This window comes from Notothenia rossii (assembly GCF_949606895.1).
Source record: "Notothenia rossii genome assembly, chromosome: 10".
NCBI lineage: Eukaryota > Metazoa > Chordata > Actinopteri > Perciformes > Nototheniidae > Notothenia > Notothenia rossii.
Window position 1 is genome coordinate 12,766,020 of NC_136908.1, and position 17,915 is coordinate 12,783,934.

At 41.3% G+C, this 17,915-nt stretch overlaps 1 protein-coding gene across 1 annotated transcript in view; it reads right to left on the reverse strand.

The window, feature by feature from the left end:
- The window catches only part of gabbr2 (gamma-aminobutyric acid (GABA) B receptor, 2), a 166,655-nt gene that overhangs the window by 5,781 nt on the left and 142,959 nt on the right, over positions 1–17,915 (reverse strand). Inside the window, 9 exon segments of the mRNA XM_079655037.1 lie at positions 4,090–4,219; positions 4,904–5,010; positions 5,013–5,085; positions 6,286–6,351; positions 6,353–6,418; positions 6,420–6,496; positions 6,499–6,511; positions 8,214–8,257; positions 8,260–8,323. Of these exon segments, the coding sequence (XP_079511163.1) occupies positions 4,090–4,219; positions 4,904–5,010; positions 5,013–5,085; positions 6,286–6,351; positions 6,353–6,418; positions 6,420–6,496; positions 6,499–6,511; positions 8,214–8,257; positions 8,260–8,323 (640 nt within the window).

A 17,915-nucleotide genomic window follows, 5' to 3' on the forward strand; every position in this document is an offset into this window, starting at 1 on the left:
TTTTCTTCATAAAATTGGTAAATGTATCTTTTTTTTTTTTGTTCATTAACATAAAATAAATCTCACGTACCCCCTGCAGTACTCCAACGTACCCCTAGGGGTCCGCGTACCCCCATTTGAGAACCCCTGATCTAAGGGACATGTCAATACATATTGTAAAAATCTGAAATGTCTCTCCTAATGGAAATTACAGCCGAGGGATGAATGTTATTTAATAACAATGACCTCTATCTTTTTCAGCCTAAAATACGGCTGAAAACTGCACTTTAACTTTCATTTACTGGACATCCACAGAGAGAGAGAGAGAGAGAGAGAGAGAGGGGGGGGGGGAGAGAGAGAGAGAGGCAGAGAGAGAGAGAGGCTTCTCAGGGAGCGTAATCACTGTTGACACGGCGTTCTTCTCTTATAACAGCCACTCATTCACGCCCCCCAATACAGTTAGACCAGCTCTCTTATGAATACGGATGACTGCAGTTAAAGCCGCCGATGATGATGATGATGATGATGATGATGATGATGATGATGATGATGATGATGATGATGATGATGATGATGATGATGATGATGATGATGATGATGATGACTGTCAAGCACGAGCAGATTGAGGCCGGGAAAAGTTTATATGCTGCTGATCTTTAAAGGAGGCTTTACGACCTGTGATTTTATTTCCATAATGCGTTTGCGAGCAGCAGCTAATGTGGTACCTGTCTTTGTCTGAACTCTCTTTCTTCATCTTCCTCATCACTGACATGCACACTTCAGCAGCCTACTACATTTCTCTGTGAATAAAACAAGTAATAGCTGGGTCATTCTGTCGTTAAATATGAGATTCTCGCTTTGAGAGAGCTTGTAAGGCTCTACTAAGTTTGACTTCTACCTGTCGGTTTGAAAGCATCACTTGATGACAGGAGCAGGATTATGAATCAGACAGCCCATTTGTGTTGCTTCATTGTTTCTGATCCCAGCGCCCCAAACAGATTGGGATTATTTAATAATATTCACTCATTAAAAGTGTTATTTCTCCAACAAAATCTGCACGTTTAAACTTTGTGTTGGAAATAAACAGTTGATGGCTGTCTAAGCCTTTCAGAGGGGAAATTATACTTTAATTTAAAGTACTCTGCACTACCAAAATGAATTCCCTGTTTTTTAATATATTTTTGCCCCAATTTAAACTGTGTGCTTTGCTCCTGCTTACTACCACGGGTGGGCACTGGAACGTTATGCGTTTTTGCCCTTTGACCCAATAAAGGTTTGTAAATATGAACATATTTAAAATCAAAAAATGTATAGAAGACAGATTAGATTGTGTCTTCTGACAACCTAACGACGAAACAAAGACTTAGTCTAAACAGATGTATTTCTACCGCACAATGCACACGACATTTTAATGTAAGAGATCCTGATATAAGCCACTTTAAAGAGATTACTCTAAACAATGTGAGAATGAGATATTTTCAGGTATTACAGCACAATGTTTCTTTCAAATATGATGAAGGAAAATATAATCTATGATCTTTTCGTTTCAAAGGGACATAAACCCTAATACTTGGTCACATAACACTGAGCAGTTTCTTCAGATATCTTGTCAAATCTTTCAAATCAGTGAAAAATGTAATATCTCACTCCATTTGATGTAGTATTCTGTTAAGCATGATTTAAAGGTTGAATAAAATACATTATAAAACGGACAAGTCAAATCAAGCAATCTGATTGGTTCTTAGCCGTGATATACTGAGCGTATACCACGGGTAGAATTGTAAGTTACTTTTCACAACAAGTCAGTATCCCTCCGCGTCTGAGAAAAACAGTATACCGCTGGGCTGTGGTTCGACCCTCCGCTTCGCGTCGGGCCGAACCACGCCCCTTAGCTGTGATATGATGAGCATATACCACGGCCTGTCGTGAGCTATTGCTTAAGTCTACTTATCAAAAATAATCTTGGCACTGACTGTAGCTCTGTGCTTTATTAAAAGAAAACAATGAGATTGTGCTCCAACACGCTTAAATCCATCCCTGCAAGGGAACCATACACAGCTAAAACAGGAGGGTGTGTGCACATAAAGATGAGGCACAGAAGGAAGCAGAGAAGAAACTAAAACACAAAGAAGAAGCATTACAGACGTTGCTTTGTGAAAGTATGTGTGTGTAATGTGAGAGACTGCCATGATTTTATTGCATAACTATGAACTTTCACAGATGAGGAACTTCTCAAACAATTTCAACTCGCTGTGCTCCAATCCGCAGAGCGAGCGCAGCTGTTTTACTCTTCTACCTTCCCAAACTTAGACAGATCCATTAGACACCCTTGAGAGCGGCTTTGTGCAGCGTGTGCATCAGACGAGCTGAAGCTGGCTGCTGTACATCACCATCGTCTCTTAAAACGCTGCCTGATGCAAAGCGATGCTGCTGTAACCATTCACTGATTCAATTTGAGGACCCGTCTCCATGATGTCTCAGATACAGATGCATCATTTCAAACAGGCAGCAGCTGGGGGGGGGGGGGGGGTGGTAATGATACATCTCTCTACCGCAAGCACCTCATACTGTAGTTACTCAAATGATTATTTAACTGTCCCCTCCTCCCTTAATTAATACTCTCATACTGTTTTCTCACATTGTTCAACACACAGCAAAACAACGTCCCACACACTAAATATTAAGGAGATATTAAGAAGCAAAATTAAGTTTGTGTTACGATTATTGTGTTATGTCACGTTTTGTACGTCTTGTTTTGGGTGTTTTGCTGTTCTCCCTGTCATGTTTTCCTCTTGGTATATTGTCTGGTCCTTTTCCCTGTGTTTGTTCCTCCTGTCGTTAGTTTCCCTGGTGTGTCTAATTGTCTGATTGTGTTCACCTGTGGCCCTTGTGTTTCTCCTCCCCTGCCCGGCTGTTTCTCATCTTGTGATTACCCCTCCCTGTATTTAGTCTTGTCTCTTCCTGTGTTCAGCGTCTTTTGTTTGTGACTGAGTTCACCGGTGAGTGTTCTGTTTGGTCCAAGTTATTATTTTATCCTTGAAATAAAGGTCATATCAGTGTAATCTGCATTTGGGTCCTGCTTGCTTCACCCACCGTAACAGTTTGGACCTACTTTGGGCTTAATAATAAATGTGGGGGAGTTCAGAAGTGTGACTACAGTATGAAGCTTGCTAAGCGTCAGTGGAGTATGCAGGTAGCTAATCCTATGACTCATCTGAAGAGACGTCACAGACTTGCTGTCAGACTGAGTCCTCATGTGTCCCTTCCTCACTTGCAGCTGACAGGAGCTCATGCTAATGGAGAAAAACGTCACAATATTCCATCAAGCTGCGGCACTGAGAGCAAAATGAAAATCCTTTACTTAAGCGACTGAATATTTAAACGTATACAAACACTGTGTCTCTCACAAAGTGAAACAGACTGAGGTGCTCAAAAACTAATCACAGATGTACACATTAGTTTATTTTTGAATTAAATCAGATTGACTGAATCACAATGAATTTAAGTGAGACAAGACTGACATATTCAAGACTGGAGGCGTGTGGCGCAGTGGGTTAGTGCACTGATCTTCGAATCAGAGGATAGCAAGTTCCAGTCCCACTGCAGTCAGCATGTCGTTGTGTCCCTGGGCAAGACACTTCACCCCAAATTGCTCCTGTGGGGATTGTCCACATTATTGAGTATGTAAGTTGCTTTGGATAAAAGCGTCTAACAAGTAACATGTAATGTAATGTAATAATTAATATGGCTGTTCTTTCTTTGTTGAATCTTGGGTCTAGACGGATTGCTGTCATCTAGTTTCCAGCCACCAGTGGCAGCAGTGAGCACAACCCAGCAGAGCAGCTCCATTCAGAGAGAGGAAGAAATGATACACCATCTTGGATTTGACATGGGTTGTTTTGATGCAATGATAAGAGCAAAAACGTAATGAGAGTAAAGTATGTGTTTGCTGCTTCAGGATCACTTCACATCAACACTGTTTCCAGGCAATTCAAACTATTTTAAAATAAGTGAAATCCAGGCTTTTAAAACAACGTTTCAGGCGCCACAAAATCTACATTCCCACGCCAAACACAGACAAATCTAGGAAAAGTACGGCTCATTTCTCACCTTTTCCGTCTGTGAAGTTGCGTATGCTGAGGATGTTGTTGGCGTCAGGGTAATGGTTCTGTTTGATGTAGGGGGTTTTCTCCGGGGTGTCCTGCAGCTGCATGGTCACTTCTTCCAGCTCCTTGTCCAGCTTTATATGTAGAAACATGGCTCAAGTAAGCTGCATGTTATCAGTCAAATATTACCCAAAGTTAAGTCTAAACTATGGACAACAAACTCCATCAACTACCTCTTTACATTTCAAACACAGCATAAAGAGTTAATTACTGCTGTCTGCTAAAGGCATAATAACTTGACTTGTCCTCCAAGAGCGTCTGAGTAGCCCATTTTCCTCAATCATAAACAAAAGCAATGACAACACCATTAATTCAAGTCTGATAGATCTGACAGGAAGCCAAGGTGATTATTTTTTCAAATGTCACTCAAAGTCAGTAAAAGCGAAAAACATTTAAGAAATAATTAAGAGAGAAGGAAATGCGACCTCGTTCAGCAACCAGACAATCTAGTGAAGTGTTTCCGTTGAACACCAATCATCTTATTAAGAATTAACGAAATGATACTTGAAAAATGACCTGGCTACAGGAAAGCTAGATTAGTTTTTCATTTTACAAGTTGGGTAGAGCTAAATTCATTTATGTTTGCCCCTTCTCTTGTGGAACTCGTGCTTAGTGTCTTTAATTACATTTAAAATCTACCTCTTGGTTTTTATATTGCATTTAAAACTCTGACACCCTCTGCACCGTACCCCTGTGTTACCCCGTGAAGACAAATGGCAGAAAAAAGTTCAATATGGATGTGTAGTTAGCTCTCAGACCTCTGTTATCTTCATGCGGAGGCGGTGGTTGTCAGTCTGAAGGCCATCCAGGCGCGAGGTGTTGGCCTGGTTGACGCTGGTGACGGAGGTGGAGGTCTTGGAGTCTTCTTCTTCTGATTCTGGGTGAACTGTAACCTCCGGTTCTGGGTGGCTGCGTCTGGGTTGGTCCTCATGGTGATGAACTGTTAGAAAAAAGGTTATGGGTATCAGTCAAAGCTGCACTCTGGTATAAAATGACAGACTAAACAAGCTACACCAAACTGTGTATGCAGCATTTTTAGGATCCATGGAGTGTAAGAGTGTTGATTAATGCACAGTTAGCCACCAGTATATATATTCTTTATTTAACCAGCTCAAAGTCTCATTGAGATTAAAATCTCTTTTTCAAGAGCGACCTGGCCAAGAGGGCAACATGAACAATATTACAACAAATAAACACAAAACAATACAGGCAGACGAATACAGCTGTCGTAAACACAAATGAAATGGTACATTAACCAGTCAATATGCAAATAAAATAAACTGTTCAGGGTATATGCAGGAATCCTGAAGTCAACTGTAATTCCTTTTAAGACCTTTTTTAAGACCCTTTCCATACATTTTAAGACCTCATCGCCACTTTGAGTTTTAACCGGTTACCTTGGCGACACACTTTACCTCACATTGACTATATACACAGTATTGATTGTCCTTCCTCCTTATCTTCCAACCAATTGGACGCAAACTTGCATTTCCCATAACGATGTTGTTTAACAACCGGCGTAAACGGACCTTCGTGCGCCATCAAGCAGTGAGCGTGCAATGTCCTGTTCAGATTGACGTCAAATCCAACGGGATGCCATAAATAAACTACACAGATTCACACTACACACCTACGCAATGATTACATTCAGGCACACTGTAGAATACAACCTCTTTGGACAATTTATATACTTATTGAAAACAAGCTACACAATATAATACCTTGGAAAATGCCGTTTAATACTTTTTAATAGCCTTAATTTTCGCTAAATTGATTTATCAACTTTTAATACTTTTTAAGACCCCGCGGACACCCTGCTGTTATACAACATAAAAAACTGGCATTCATTCAACGACTTCAATGATGTGATATAAGAGCAATCACATCAAACAATGGTTTCTTGTTCTCTGTCCTTCAAGATGGACTTGAATTCCCCCAAGGTGATTACATCTGACAGTTTCAGCTCCTTCTTTACATTACTCCAGGCAGAAGGGGCAGCAGATTTAACAGATTTTTTACCTAGTTCTGTTCTCACTTTAGGAACCAGCATCTGAATATTATCTTTGGAGCGCAGGCCATATTGTTTTTTTTTTTACCAGTGCTCATACACACACTGTCCTCGTTCATACTTAAATCTGACCTTTGGAACGAAGACCAGACAGAGCGTGATGGTGCTGCAGAAGATGATCACCAAGGCCACGATGCACGAACTGGACATTGGGCTGGTCCCTGGTCAGAAAGGACACAGCAGCACCGATGATGCACATGATGCCCCACGTTGTAGACACTCATCCCGATGTATTTGCTGTCATTGAGAGCGGGGATGCTCACATTCCTGGTCTCCCATGCAAGAAACAGCCAAACAACTGCGAGGGAAAGGAGAGAGGAATGACAAGTTGTTTTTAATAAAAGATGTTTGAGTAAAGACATACCAGAGAAAAACTGAAGGCACTATTTGATTTTGGTTATAGAAAGTATGAACTCATTTCTCCGGGGCAATGCACACACAGTTAGTCAACAGAGTTGGTCATCCTCACTGTTTGAAGCCGTTTTCTATCATTTTTCTTCTGCTAGCCTCAACACCAGGGGTTACAGGATCAAGCAGGATTTATTAAATCTCTTTGTTTCTTGTCTGTTCAGTGCTTTTCATTGTTCTTCATAAAACAGTGCATGTTGTGAATAAATATCTTATTTGGCTTAGCTTTTCAAAGTATTTAAAACAAATCAAACACAAATGTACTTCATGAAGCATTTGAGCCTTAAAGATGATCTTTCTAAAGCAGCCCGTGGTTTTATGTTTGTTAAATGTTTATTTAGAGTGAACTGTTTGTTTGGTGGAACATTAGAGCAGCAGCATGCACGGCCTGCTGAATATTACTTCTGTGTGTTAAAGTGGCCTGCCTGCTTATTTTAAAGTCTGAATGAGAGTTAGTGGAATGACAGGAGCAGCCATCAAGGATTAGTGGATCTCAGGTGTGTGAGTGTGTATACGGGAATGTGCTGGGTGATGTGCTCTGGTATATATTCATATGTGGACCTGTGTGTGTGTGTGCTGTGTGTGTGTGTGTGTGTGTGTGTGTGTGTGTGTGTGTGTGTGTAGTGTGTGTGTGTGTGTGTGTGTGTGTGCTGTGTGTGTGTGTGTGTGTGTGTGTGTGTGTGTGTGTGTGTGTGTGTGTGTGTGTGCGTAAAGCCTTAATGCTTCTTTTGCAGTGCTGTCTCTCTCTATGCCTCATACAGATGTGGGCTTGATACAAACTTTCCACTTTGTTATCATTTTAAATCAAATCCCCTTCTTCTTGCTACCACTCACTCCTTCCATCTCTCTTTCTGAGTTCTAGTAACATTTGTATTCATCCTTTGCACTCTCTGAATCTTGCTCAAAATGATTTACTCCTCCGTCTCAATCCTTCGCCTCGCCGTAAATATGGTATGAAATTATTTTATTTCATGGACATTTTTTGTCTAGAGCCCTGTGTCTCATATCATAATCATAGTATGAGGACTGACTTTTTATTCGCAGTTTGTGGTTTTCGGCTAAATACATTAAATTGCAAATAGAAAGGGATCCATTTAGAAAGCTTATAAACAATGCGTTGCCATCCTAAATCCATACACAAACCACCTTCTAAGATATTTTTCAGATACCTAAACTAGCTAACACCCAAGCACTGAAATCCTGTTTGCTTGAATAACTTAATGTAACCATTACAGAGTTCAAGACCAAACATATTTAATGGGAAAAACAAAAGAGAGAATTTCTATATGAAAATTCTGAAAAATGTTATTTTTGTTTTACACATCATGAATGTTACCGGAGATAACTGACTGATTTACAAAGGGACACAGGATTAACAGCTGGAAAATGTATTTGTATTTGTACTGTTTTTTTAAATTAGATACTTAAGGTTTGTTATTGTTACACATTTCAGAAATAGTGTTGTATTAAAAGGCATCAAGCTAATTTCAAGGCTCAGCAGATGCATTTGTAGGGTACATAAAACTTGTAGTGCATTTTTATGTGTATCCAAACTGTGAGTTGATGATGAACATTTTGTTTGCTCCTCTCACCATTAGCAGTCCCTTGTAGGCATAAACAATGCCCAGCCAAATGACATGTGGGTGTTCTCACAGTGCTCCAAGAATGGACGGATGGCTATGTCTCGGCCTTGGGGGTCCGCCTGTCGACAACACAAACAGATAGAAAAGAGGATAATTGAGTATAACCTTCCAAAAATGACTTTAATTGTCTTTGGAAAGAAAAATAGACAGATGATCACATCATTTGGCGTAAGTGCCATGCAAACAGTGACAGCGAATCAGGCATATTCTCCTTTAGGAGCAATAAAAGCAACAGAGAAAACCAGCAGCTGAAAGATACAAACCCCCAGTAGGTAAATGTTGGATATTAGTTTTCTCTTTGCAGGTGTTCTCATTTCACATTCAAAGACAGAAGGTACACAGACTGTCCCCTGCTAGTCAGCATAAAGGGAGTCAGAGTCAGTCAAACACCCAGGTGTGTAATCAAACTCTGCCCATCATGGCTTCTCCAAAGTCTCAAGTTAAATGAATCCATGCTGAGGACCCTAATGGGCACGACTAATCAAGCTTATTCATTAATGTGATTTACACCTCCATGGTTCTCTCTTCCACGTCATTTATCTGTCTCACTCCATCCTGGGCCTTCTCTGTGTTTCTTTAGCTTTCTTTTTATTTCCACTCGTCTTTCACAGCAGCTGATGACACATGTGACTTAGGGGGCAAATTAGCACCTGAGGTGGATATTAATACGCTAAAACACGTCACCTCTACTCTCTCGGTTATGCAGAGCTTTAAAAAGCGCGTTGGTTTGCCTTACATGGATTCATGTTAGATATCAATGCTGAGACACCTGGGGCAAGGCTGGGCATAATGCCATGCTGCTCACTAGGTGTGTGTGTGTGTGTGTGTGTGTGTGTGTGTGTGTGTGTGTGTGTGTGTGTGTGTGTGTGTGTGTGTGTGTGTGTGTGTGTGTGTGTGTGTGTGTGTGTGTGTGTGTGTGTGTGTGTGTGTGTGTGTGTGTGTGTGTGTGTGTGTGTGTGTGTGGGTCTTCAGGCTTATTTACAGTAAGAAATATCTAATGGCTCAGCAGATGGTACTTGTGTGTATGCGTGTAGAGGCATCGATAGTAGAGTGTTGGACTTGGATAAATTCAGTTCATAAGCAAAGTATTTTAAGGGAGAAAGCAGGATGAGGAGAGATGAAGAAAGAGAATATGAAATGTTAGCTTGTTTCAGCCGGTGCTTTCCAACAAATAATATGTTGATGCTCCTGTGCATTTACATATTTAACTTAGAGAATAAGCAGACATTTGGCACAAAATGGCCCCTTTTTACATGCAAATGAGCACCATTGCAAAAATACTTCAATTCACGATGCCGAACATCAGTCACAAGCTACCACGGGATGCAGTTATTACTATATTTAGTCCAGACTTTTTAGTAATAATGCTAATTTCTCGTGCAGTCTAAAGGTGGACTTTGAAAACACTGACCACACTGATAGGCTAGGATAATAAATCCCAAATACAGGTTTCTCTGTCAAGTTTTGAGGAAAGATTTGTCTTTACCCGTGCCCATTGTAAACTTTCCCCACAGATTAGCAATCAGCCGCACAAAGGGGGCAAATTGTACTGAGCTGTAAAACTTTACAAGTGAATCAGACCTTCAGACAGGGTAGATAGCGGTCACAGTTCATGGCTCTATCAGTATTCACATTCCCTTCTTGGTGAATGCCCTCATAATTATTAAATATACACCTACAAACACACATCCCTCTAGGGGCTGAGAAGAATCCACCTCCACTCGTCATCGTGACCCCTATATTCTCCATTCAGCTCACATTAATGGAAATTGTAGCTATTCAAGCTTCCCTCTATGACCTTGATGGATTTAAATTAGTGTTTCTCCATAGAATGATCACTTTAAATGGGAAATTAGTGCTTTAAAAATTGCTCTGATTCATCCAACAGAAATGAACTAAAATGGGCCCAAACCGAATGTTTTCTTGTTATCCTTGAAGTCTCATACTATAGTACAGTTTCTCTTTTTCTGCTTTGGAAAATGCATCTCACAGTGTTCGTCATCCTGCCTGCACTTGCCATCTCTCGCCTTCAACATTCCTCCCTCAAAGGATTACGTTCTGCAATCACACATCACACGTCGCTTGCAAAAAAAGACAGCGTAGCAGGCGGAACCCCCTACAACTCAGATCAACTTTTCCACCATCTGCCAAAGTCTCCACACAGCGACACATTAAAGAGAGAGGACTGCTTCGGTGGCAGCGAGTTCACACTGGCTCGTGTCACTCATATCTGGGAATTATCTGGGTGTTTGATTCTTGTTAACATGACGGTGAACGACTGCTGGGTTTCTGTTTTAAAAGCCAACAAGAAGCAGGAAACACAGCAAAGTGGGGCAGGGGATGACGCACAGACAAGCTTTTTTCTTCTTTTCTTTTTTTTTTTACAAGAAAACACAATTAGTTGACACACATGAGAGAAAGGAGTCTGAAACTCATGCATGGTCTTTTCATCGTGCAGTTAAAGGTACGCACTTCATGAAAAAATGATTTCCAACCTATTTTAAAACTTGGAGATGTCTTGGGACTGAGCAAAAGAAAATCATAAGTTATGCATAAGATGACCTGGTTTGGTCAAGTCTCTTGGCAGCAAGTGATACAGTTTTTTTATTATTAAATGGAAACAATAAAGACGATTTTTCTGCTAGCTGCTGCCACTTTGGAATGTACAAGCTGAGGGGTAACATGGAAGATGAAGCCCCCAAAGGACCGGCCTCACTCCCTCCTTCATCTAAATATTTAAAGAAAAAAAGCACTTTTTTTTTTAAACGTGGAACTCTGTATGCAATATTGCAGACTTGTTTTGGCTGTAAATGACTATGCAAGACGCTATACTCTGAATCTAAAGTAATTACATACAGTTATCTAATCTTGTACTGTATAAGGAAGGCAAACTAGTATTGAATAACATGCAGAAGGATTATTATAGTCCTTAGGTGTATATACCACATTTCAGTATGACATGTTAATTGTATGTTTACATTTGCTTCCAAGAGAACAGCAGGGGTTCAGAACACCTCAGCTGTTTTCTACTGAACGGCTTTACGGCATCATCTGCATCGTCCTCATTTTTGTATATTTGTGTTTCTTGGCTGATCAATCTGTTATGCGAACAACATCACTGCTCCGAGAACTAACACTTCACATCGCATCACAACACATCATTCTGTTCATTCAATATGAGAGACACATTCTGCATCAGTGCTCTTTGCATAGTCGCAGCTCCGAGCAAACTTGTGTCACTAACAACAAAATGATAAGACAAAATGAGATATAATGCTTATTAAGCTCGAGTCTCTATCGCAGCACAGCAGACAGGAGCTCTTGCTTTTCCGAAGGAAGCTGTCTGGGGAGTTGCCAGGCAACGGGGCTGAAGGCAGCAGGCGGCCCCAAAGCGGTGGGGATGGCGGGAAAAGTGGAGGTTCACTGTCATTTTTCACAGCATTAGCCCTCTAAAGGGATCACTCTGGGAGGGCGCAGGGCTGGAAGATTGTCTGTGGAGAGATGGAGCGAGATGTAGCGATGAAGGGAGTGGTGGAGGGAAGAGAGAGAAAAACATGGAGGATGGAACGGAGAGAAGGATCAAGAAGAATGGATGGAAAGATGGAAGATGAAATATGAGGAATGATGAAGGGATAGTAGTATAGATGGAAGGAAGGTATATAAATGAAGGCATGGAGAGGTAAGAAAAACTGTACAGTCTATCCTGTTTCCCTCAAAGAGATTAGTAAAGAAAAGAAAGAATCCTGAAAGGACGAGATAACTGCAGAGAAGAGGGGAGGGGGAGTGGATACATCAGGAAGAGCTAGGGAAAGTTTGAGGTAAAGATTAGCAACAAACTGACTGTAAACTCCAACTGTCCATCCAATGTCTTTTTGTATTAGTATAGGGTTTCAGAGAAAAAATCCTTAAATGTCAAAATTGAAATGTCTTCTTCCTTCCTCTTCTTGATATTACCTCCTTCTAATACTGCTACACTTCATGCAAGTATAAATAAATATGCATCTCCAAGTAACTCGGTAAATGGGTGGATAACGGCATCAACTCTGAGGCATGAGAGGCTTCAGAATAATCAAATCAAAACGGTCGACAACGTCAATGTGTGTCTGTCAGGTTTGATTCTGGGACATAACCTTGAGGACAGGTTGAGGTGTAGTTACCAAACAAAGCCTAATGTTCTCTTGAGCAAATACAACCGTTGTTTTCATTCTTAGAAGCATAAATATATGTGTGTTATAAAAAGTAATATACGATCTGTGCAACATTTTTATGGATATGGATCTCACTCTCATATGCTGGCCTCTAGCCTGGGGAGAAAGACCAGGAAGTGAGGGAGGAAGTGGTGAGCTCCCTCATTGTCACCTGCAGTTACTTCCCACAGAGGTGTGTAAGTGCAGCATATGTCCCTGTGGGAAGGCTTGCACATTCTGTGAGCTCACATACGTATTGTGACTGGGATTGTTTGTGTGTCAGTGTGTTAACGTGTGTGTGTGTGTGTGTGTGTGTGTGTGTGTGTGTGTGTGTGTGTGTGTGTGTGTGTGTGTGTGTGTGTGTGTGTGTGTGTGTGTGTGTGTGTGTGTGTGTGTGTGTGTGTGTGTGTGTGTATAGATGAGCTATCAGGCAGACACTGACAGAAACAATCCATCACTCACCCTGGCAATTACAACAGAGGAGATTCCACCATGGTGAAAGAATGAGAGCGACAGATGAGGACGAAAGATACTGTAGGTATTTTGGCCGGAGCTTTGGACTCTGTGGCAGCGATTTATTTCACTATAGTATTTCCCAAAAAAGGAGGAGACAAATGACTGTGAGGAAAATTGACACAGGGAAAGCCTCTGAGAATATATATAGCAGAGGAAGAGAAATTGGAAATCACTGAGAAATAAGTACACAATATATTTGAGTCCGCGAGGAAGATCGTAAGAAGTTTTATCATAAAAACACTGCATCAAATGACCGTGCTGTGATTACACCAGGGATAGAATCATTTACATTTAAGTGCACCGACGCTATTTAAAATCTCTCTCAGAACAGTAAGGAATGTCATATGTTTTTTTTTAAAATAATGATGAGTCATTTTGATTTTCTGATCAGTGGTTGATGCTGATTTGAAAGTCAGCGTGTGGCAGCACGATGCCCAGGGTATCAGCCCCGCCAACTGTTCTCCTGGCACAGAGACAGAGGAACACTGATGCTGTCTGATAAGGATATCATACAAACATAAACACATTATCCTGTGTGGCACCAACTGTTTTCATACATGCATTACAGAAATATGTTTAGCTATAGTCGTACGTCACTCTGAACCTCCCTCTGCTGTACGAGAATAATTACTTTTCTTCGTCAAAGATTATGCTTGTGACAAATATCCTATCATGGAAACTCTTAAGTGACGAAAGGGGTTTAAGAAAGAGATCCTGAAAGTGTGATTTATAATTGAATCAGATGTTATTTTTGGTTGATAGTCTCAAGGACTAGGGAGTGAAGAAACTGTAGGTTGTTAGAGAATTATTAAAAGGATGGTAGTATTCAAAGGATGAATGAGGGGATGTAGAAAAGCCAGGATGATAGATTATGAGAGTGACAGGGGGAGAAAAACACATCAAGAGCCCAGAGGGCAAAGAGATGGGAGGATGAAAGGCACCTTAGTGCCAAGGTAAATTGTAGGAAATCATTTGAAAAGCAGCGATTGTGAATGTTCACGAGCCCTCTATGAAATTCTGAATGGCAGTAATGGCCTTTAGACAAGCAGATAGGAGAAGTGCATCATGGTTGATTAGATCAGCTGGTTGGACAGGGAGGTCGCTGCCAGCGCTGCCAAAAAGGAGTTCATAAACATTTAGGAGACATGTTGTGGGCTCCACATGAAGTGACAACTGCTGCAGCCAGACCCCAGACCCCAGATGGCAACTTTAGCTTGGTGGCAACATTATATACAGCAGCTCTGATTGCTCTCATCCTAAGAAAAGCAATTTTAGTTTTTTTCCCCTAAATTATGCATATCATTTCCTGGAACTATAAATGTGATATTATCAAGAATATGGACCCAAGTTTCCCCTGAATTTCATATAAGTCTCTGTCTCGGTCCCTTATAGTTCGCTTGGACCCTTCTGTTGCACTGGCTGAAAGCAACAACGCTGTTGCCAACATTTTGCTTTTTACTTTTAAAACATTGAAAGTTTATGCCAAAAATAAACTGTTAGCAAATGGACAGGGCAGTACAAGGTGCATTTGCCTTAAAGGGGACCTATCATGCAAAATGCACGTTTGTACGTCTTTTTTTTACATGAATATGTGTCCCCGGTGTGTCAGGGAACTCACCAAGTGTCAGAAAACACAACCCTCTCTATTTTCCTCCGTACCCAAATCTCTAAAAGCGGGGCTGAAACGGATCTGATAGACTGATCCAGATTTGAAATTGTTCTGACATCAGAAACGGGGAACTCCGCCTATATGGACAACTCTCCACCTATCAGGGGAATGAGAGGTTTCCGTGGCATGGTAACAGCATGGTAACAGCATGGTAACAGCATGGTAACAGCATGGTAACTGCATGGTAACAGCATGGTAACATGACGCTCGTGCCTGCAGGGGGGCGAGGTCAGCTGCAGCTCATTTGCCACAGAATCAGCCTTTGCAAAAACAGGGCTGGAATACAGCAAATAGAGCGAAATGAGGCATGGCTAAAATGCATAATCTGTTTGGTATTTTGAAAAAAAAACTTCACAGACATGTTTTATATAGGTATGGCCCTACAATATATTATTCAAATATAGCATGATAGGTCCACTTTAAGTCTCCCTATTTACAATAAAGAGCAGTATACAAACATTTTAGGAAGTTTAATTGAAGAATGCTTTGCTTTTAATAATAACAATGATTAAAGATCTGCATTGTGTCTCTTTCAATGCAAACTATACGCCTTTAATCCAGTTTTATAATCAAAATGAAAAGTTAAGAGTATGTATCCTTTCTATAAGACTGTGAGGAAAAGTTGTATACAGTCACGCATGTATCACTACATTTGGTCATTTTTATTATTAAAATGTTCAGATGTTCCTCTTAGGGTTTTGTAAACTCTATGTTTAACTCTTAGAGAAAAATCTGAAACACATTGATGATAGATAGATAGATGATAGAAGTACATTTTTGTGACAGGTTAGCAAATCTTGCTCATTAGAAGCAAAGTCAAATGTACCATAATATCAGAGGATAATACTGGCTATTGCCTTATCGTTTAATATTTTATACATGTAAAAGAAAAAAAGGTAAATTAAAACACTATGGGAGTTTTCTAATTTCATATGGTACACGCCCGGAAGGTCCGCTGAACATTAACTGGTTTCAGGTTATTCACCATCCTAATTATTTGCTGTAGTTGAATGAGGCATGAATAAAGAGAAATAAAAGGAAGGGTCTGAAAAATAAGCCACTGAAGAAGGGTTGAAAGAAGTAAGGGAGGGGGGGTGTGTGAGAGAAGGAGCTGAGGGAGAGAGCGAGGGAGGGTAAGGGTGGTGTGCCCCCGGCTGAGGCTGACCTACATGCAGCGGGGGGGGGGAGGGCATGGTGGCAGGGCAGCGAGACCCCCCCGGCTCTCCAGGCCATGTGAATCTCTGCCATCCCACTTCACAGTGTGTGTGTGAACACTCTCTAACTGTACATGTGTGTGCCTGTGTGAGGGAGCTGGTGTGTGTTTAACTTTACTGTCCTCATCACACCGGATGGGCGACCAGGATATTCCATTCCAGCGGATCCTCACAGATATTATAGTTGCTTCCTTAGAGAGAGGACGAGGAAGAGGCGGAAAGAAATACAAAAATAAGAGGGATAGGATAACCCCCTTTAAATGTAAGAAATCAAGCATAATCACATTGTTCTCTATGCAAGTTCCACACAGACACACGCGCACGCGCAAACGCACACACACACACGCACACGCACACACACACACACACACACACACACGCACACACACACAAATCTTTCAATCTTCATTAAACTAAAGACTTTACATCTCACCATACAGTTTCCATCACTCTTTGGAGTCTCCTTCCCCTCCCTTCTGCTTCCCCTCTAATGATGATAAAATGATCGCTTTACTTGAATGTGTCTGTCTGCGTTTAAATATTTCTGCTCTCTTGCTTGCTTGAGCATCCAACGCCTTTTCTTCCTTTTTTTTTACACCAGCCTGTAATCCCATTTGAGGACTAATCCTTCTGATGGAACCACGGCCCATCGACCTTCTAACCACCGCTGGGCCAAATTGGCAGTGGCATGATGAAAAAGTGAAAGGGTTTGTTTTTTCTGTTGCTCCCCTCTCTGAAAAGCCCCTGGCACAATAATGACAAAAGACTGATTTCATGTTGTTTAGAAAACTGGCTGACCTATCAGTGCCCAAAGACCCGAAACAAACCAGAACTCCAGGAAATAAACAGCTGGCTAAGGGTCAGCTTTCTCATTTTATTTACGGACAATTGACTGTGACTACGACATGCAGAGGATCTCGTACTTGTTTATGTCCTGTTTCTAGTAGAGATTGGTCAGCATACTTTATTTCTGAAACACTCAAATGGTCTGTTGCATCAGGTCTCACATTTGACCTGAGAATCACATTTCAGTGTTTGGCCTGCGGCACCTAAAAGCTGTGAAGTGTCCTGATTGTCACACTATCAAATAAACCAGAAGAGTGTTGTTTTCCCAGTAAGGGGTTACATGGCAGTGATCTGCAGTTCTTCAGTCACTGTTCTCCTGAAATCAGCTGATGTAGTCACCAGTGAACAACAGGAAGTGCTACCAAAGTCATTTCCATTGGCAAATAGGTTTTTAAGTATTTCATGCTTTTGATGACCTGTCTTCCACTCCACAGTTATTTTTAGGATGAGAAACAATCATTATGATGAGATTTGAAGTGAGTAAAACAGAACAGGTCTAGTTTTCAATTTGACAGCAATAAGGTGGAGAAATACAAAATGTTTTTTCTCTGTTCAACTGTTTTTACCAGAACTTCAAAAGAGGGCACTTCAAAGCAACAGAAGCTACTACCCCCTGCACATGTGTAAAAGCTCCCACACACACATTTCAATAACGACTAAACACACACAAGCTTACACTAAGACAATAGATAAGTGCTCACAAACAGACCCATTCACTCTCGATGCATTCTCACAAAATCACAGCATAATTCCACACACAAATAAAGCAACTTATAATGAAATATGCACACAGTGAGATCAACACACGCACGCACGCACGCACGCACGCACGCACGCACGCACGCACGCACGCACGCACGCACGCACGCACGCACGCACGCACGCACGCACGCACGCACACACACACACACACACACACACACACACACACACACACACACACACACACACACACACACACACACACACACACACACACACACACACACACACACACACACACACACACACACACACACACGGGTGCAGCTCCCAGGGCTCCAGCAGGGAGCTGCCTTAACTGATTTATTAAGAGCTAAACGCGTCATTAGTGTAAGCGGCTAACCCTGAACATTGGGCTCATTAGAATATGCAAATGCTGCGGTATAGCCTGGCAGAATGCTAGATTGCGAACTGAGGCTTTTGTTATCAAAGACCAACTGCTTTTATGGCAGCTATT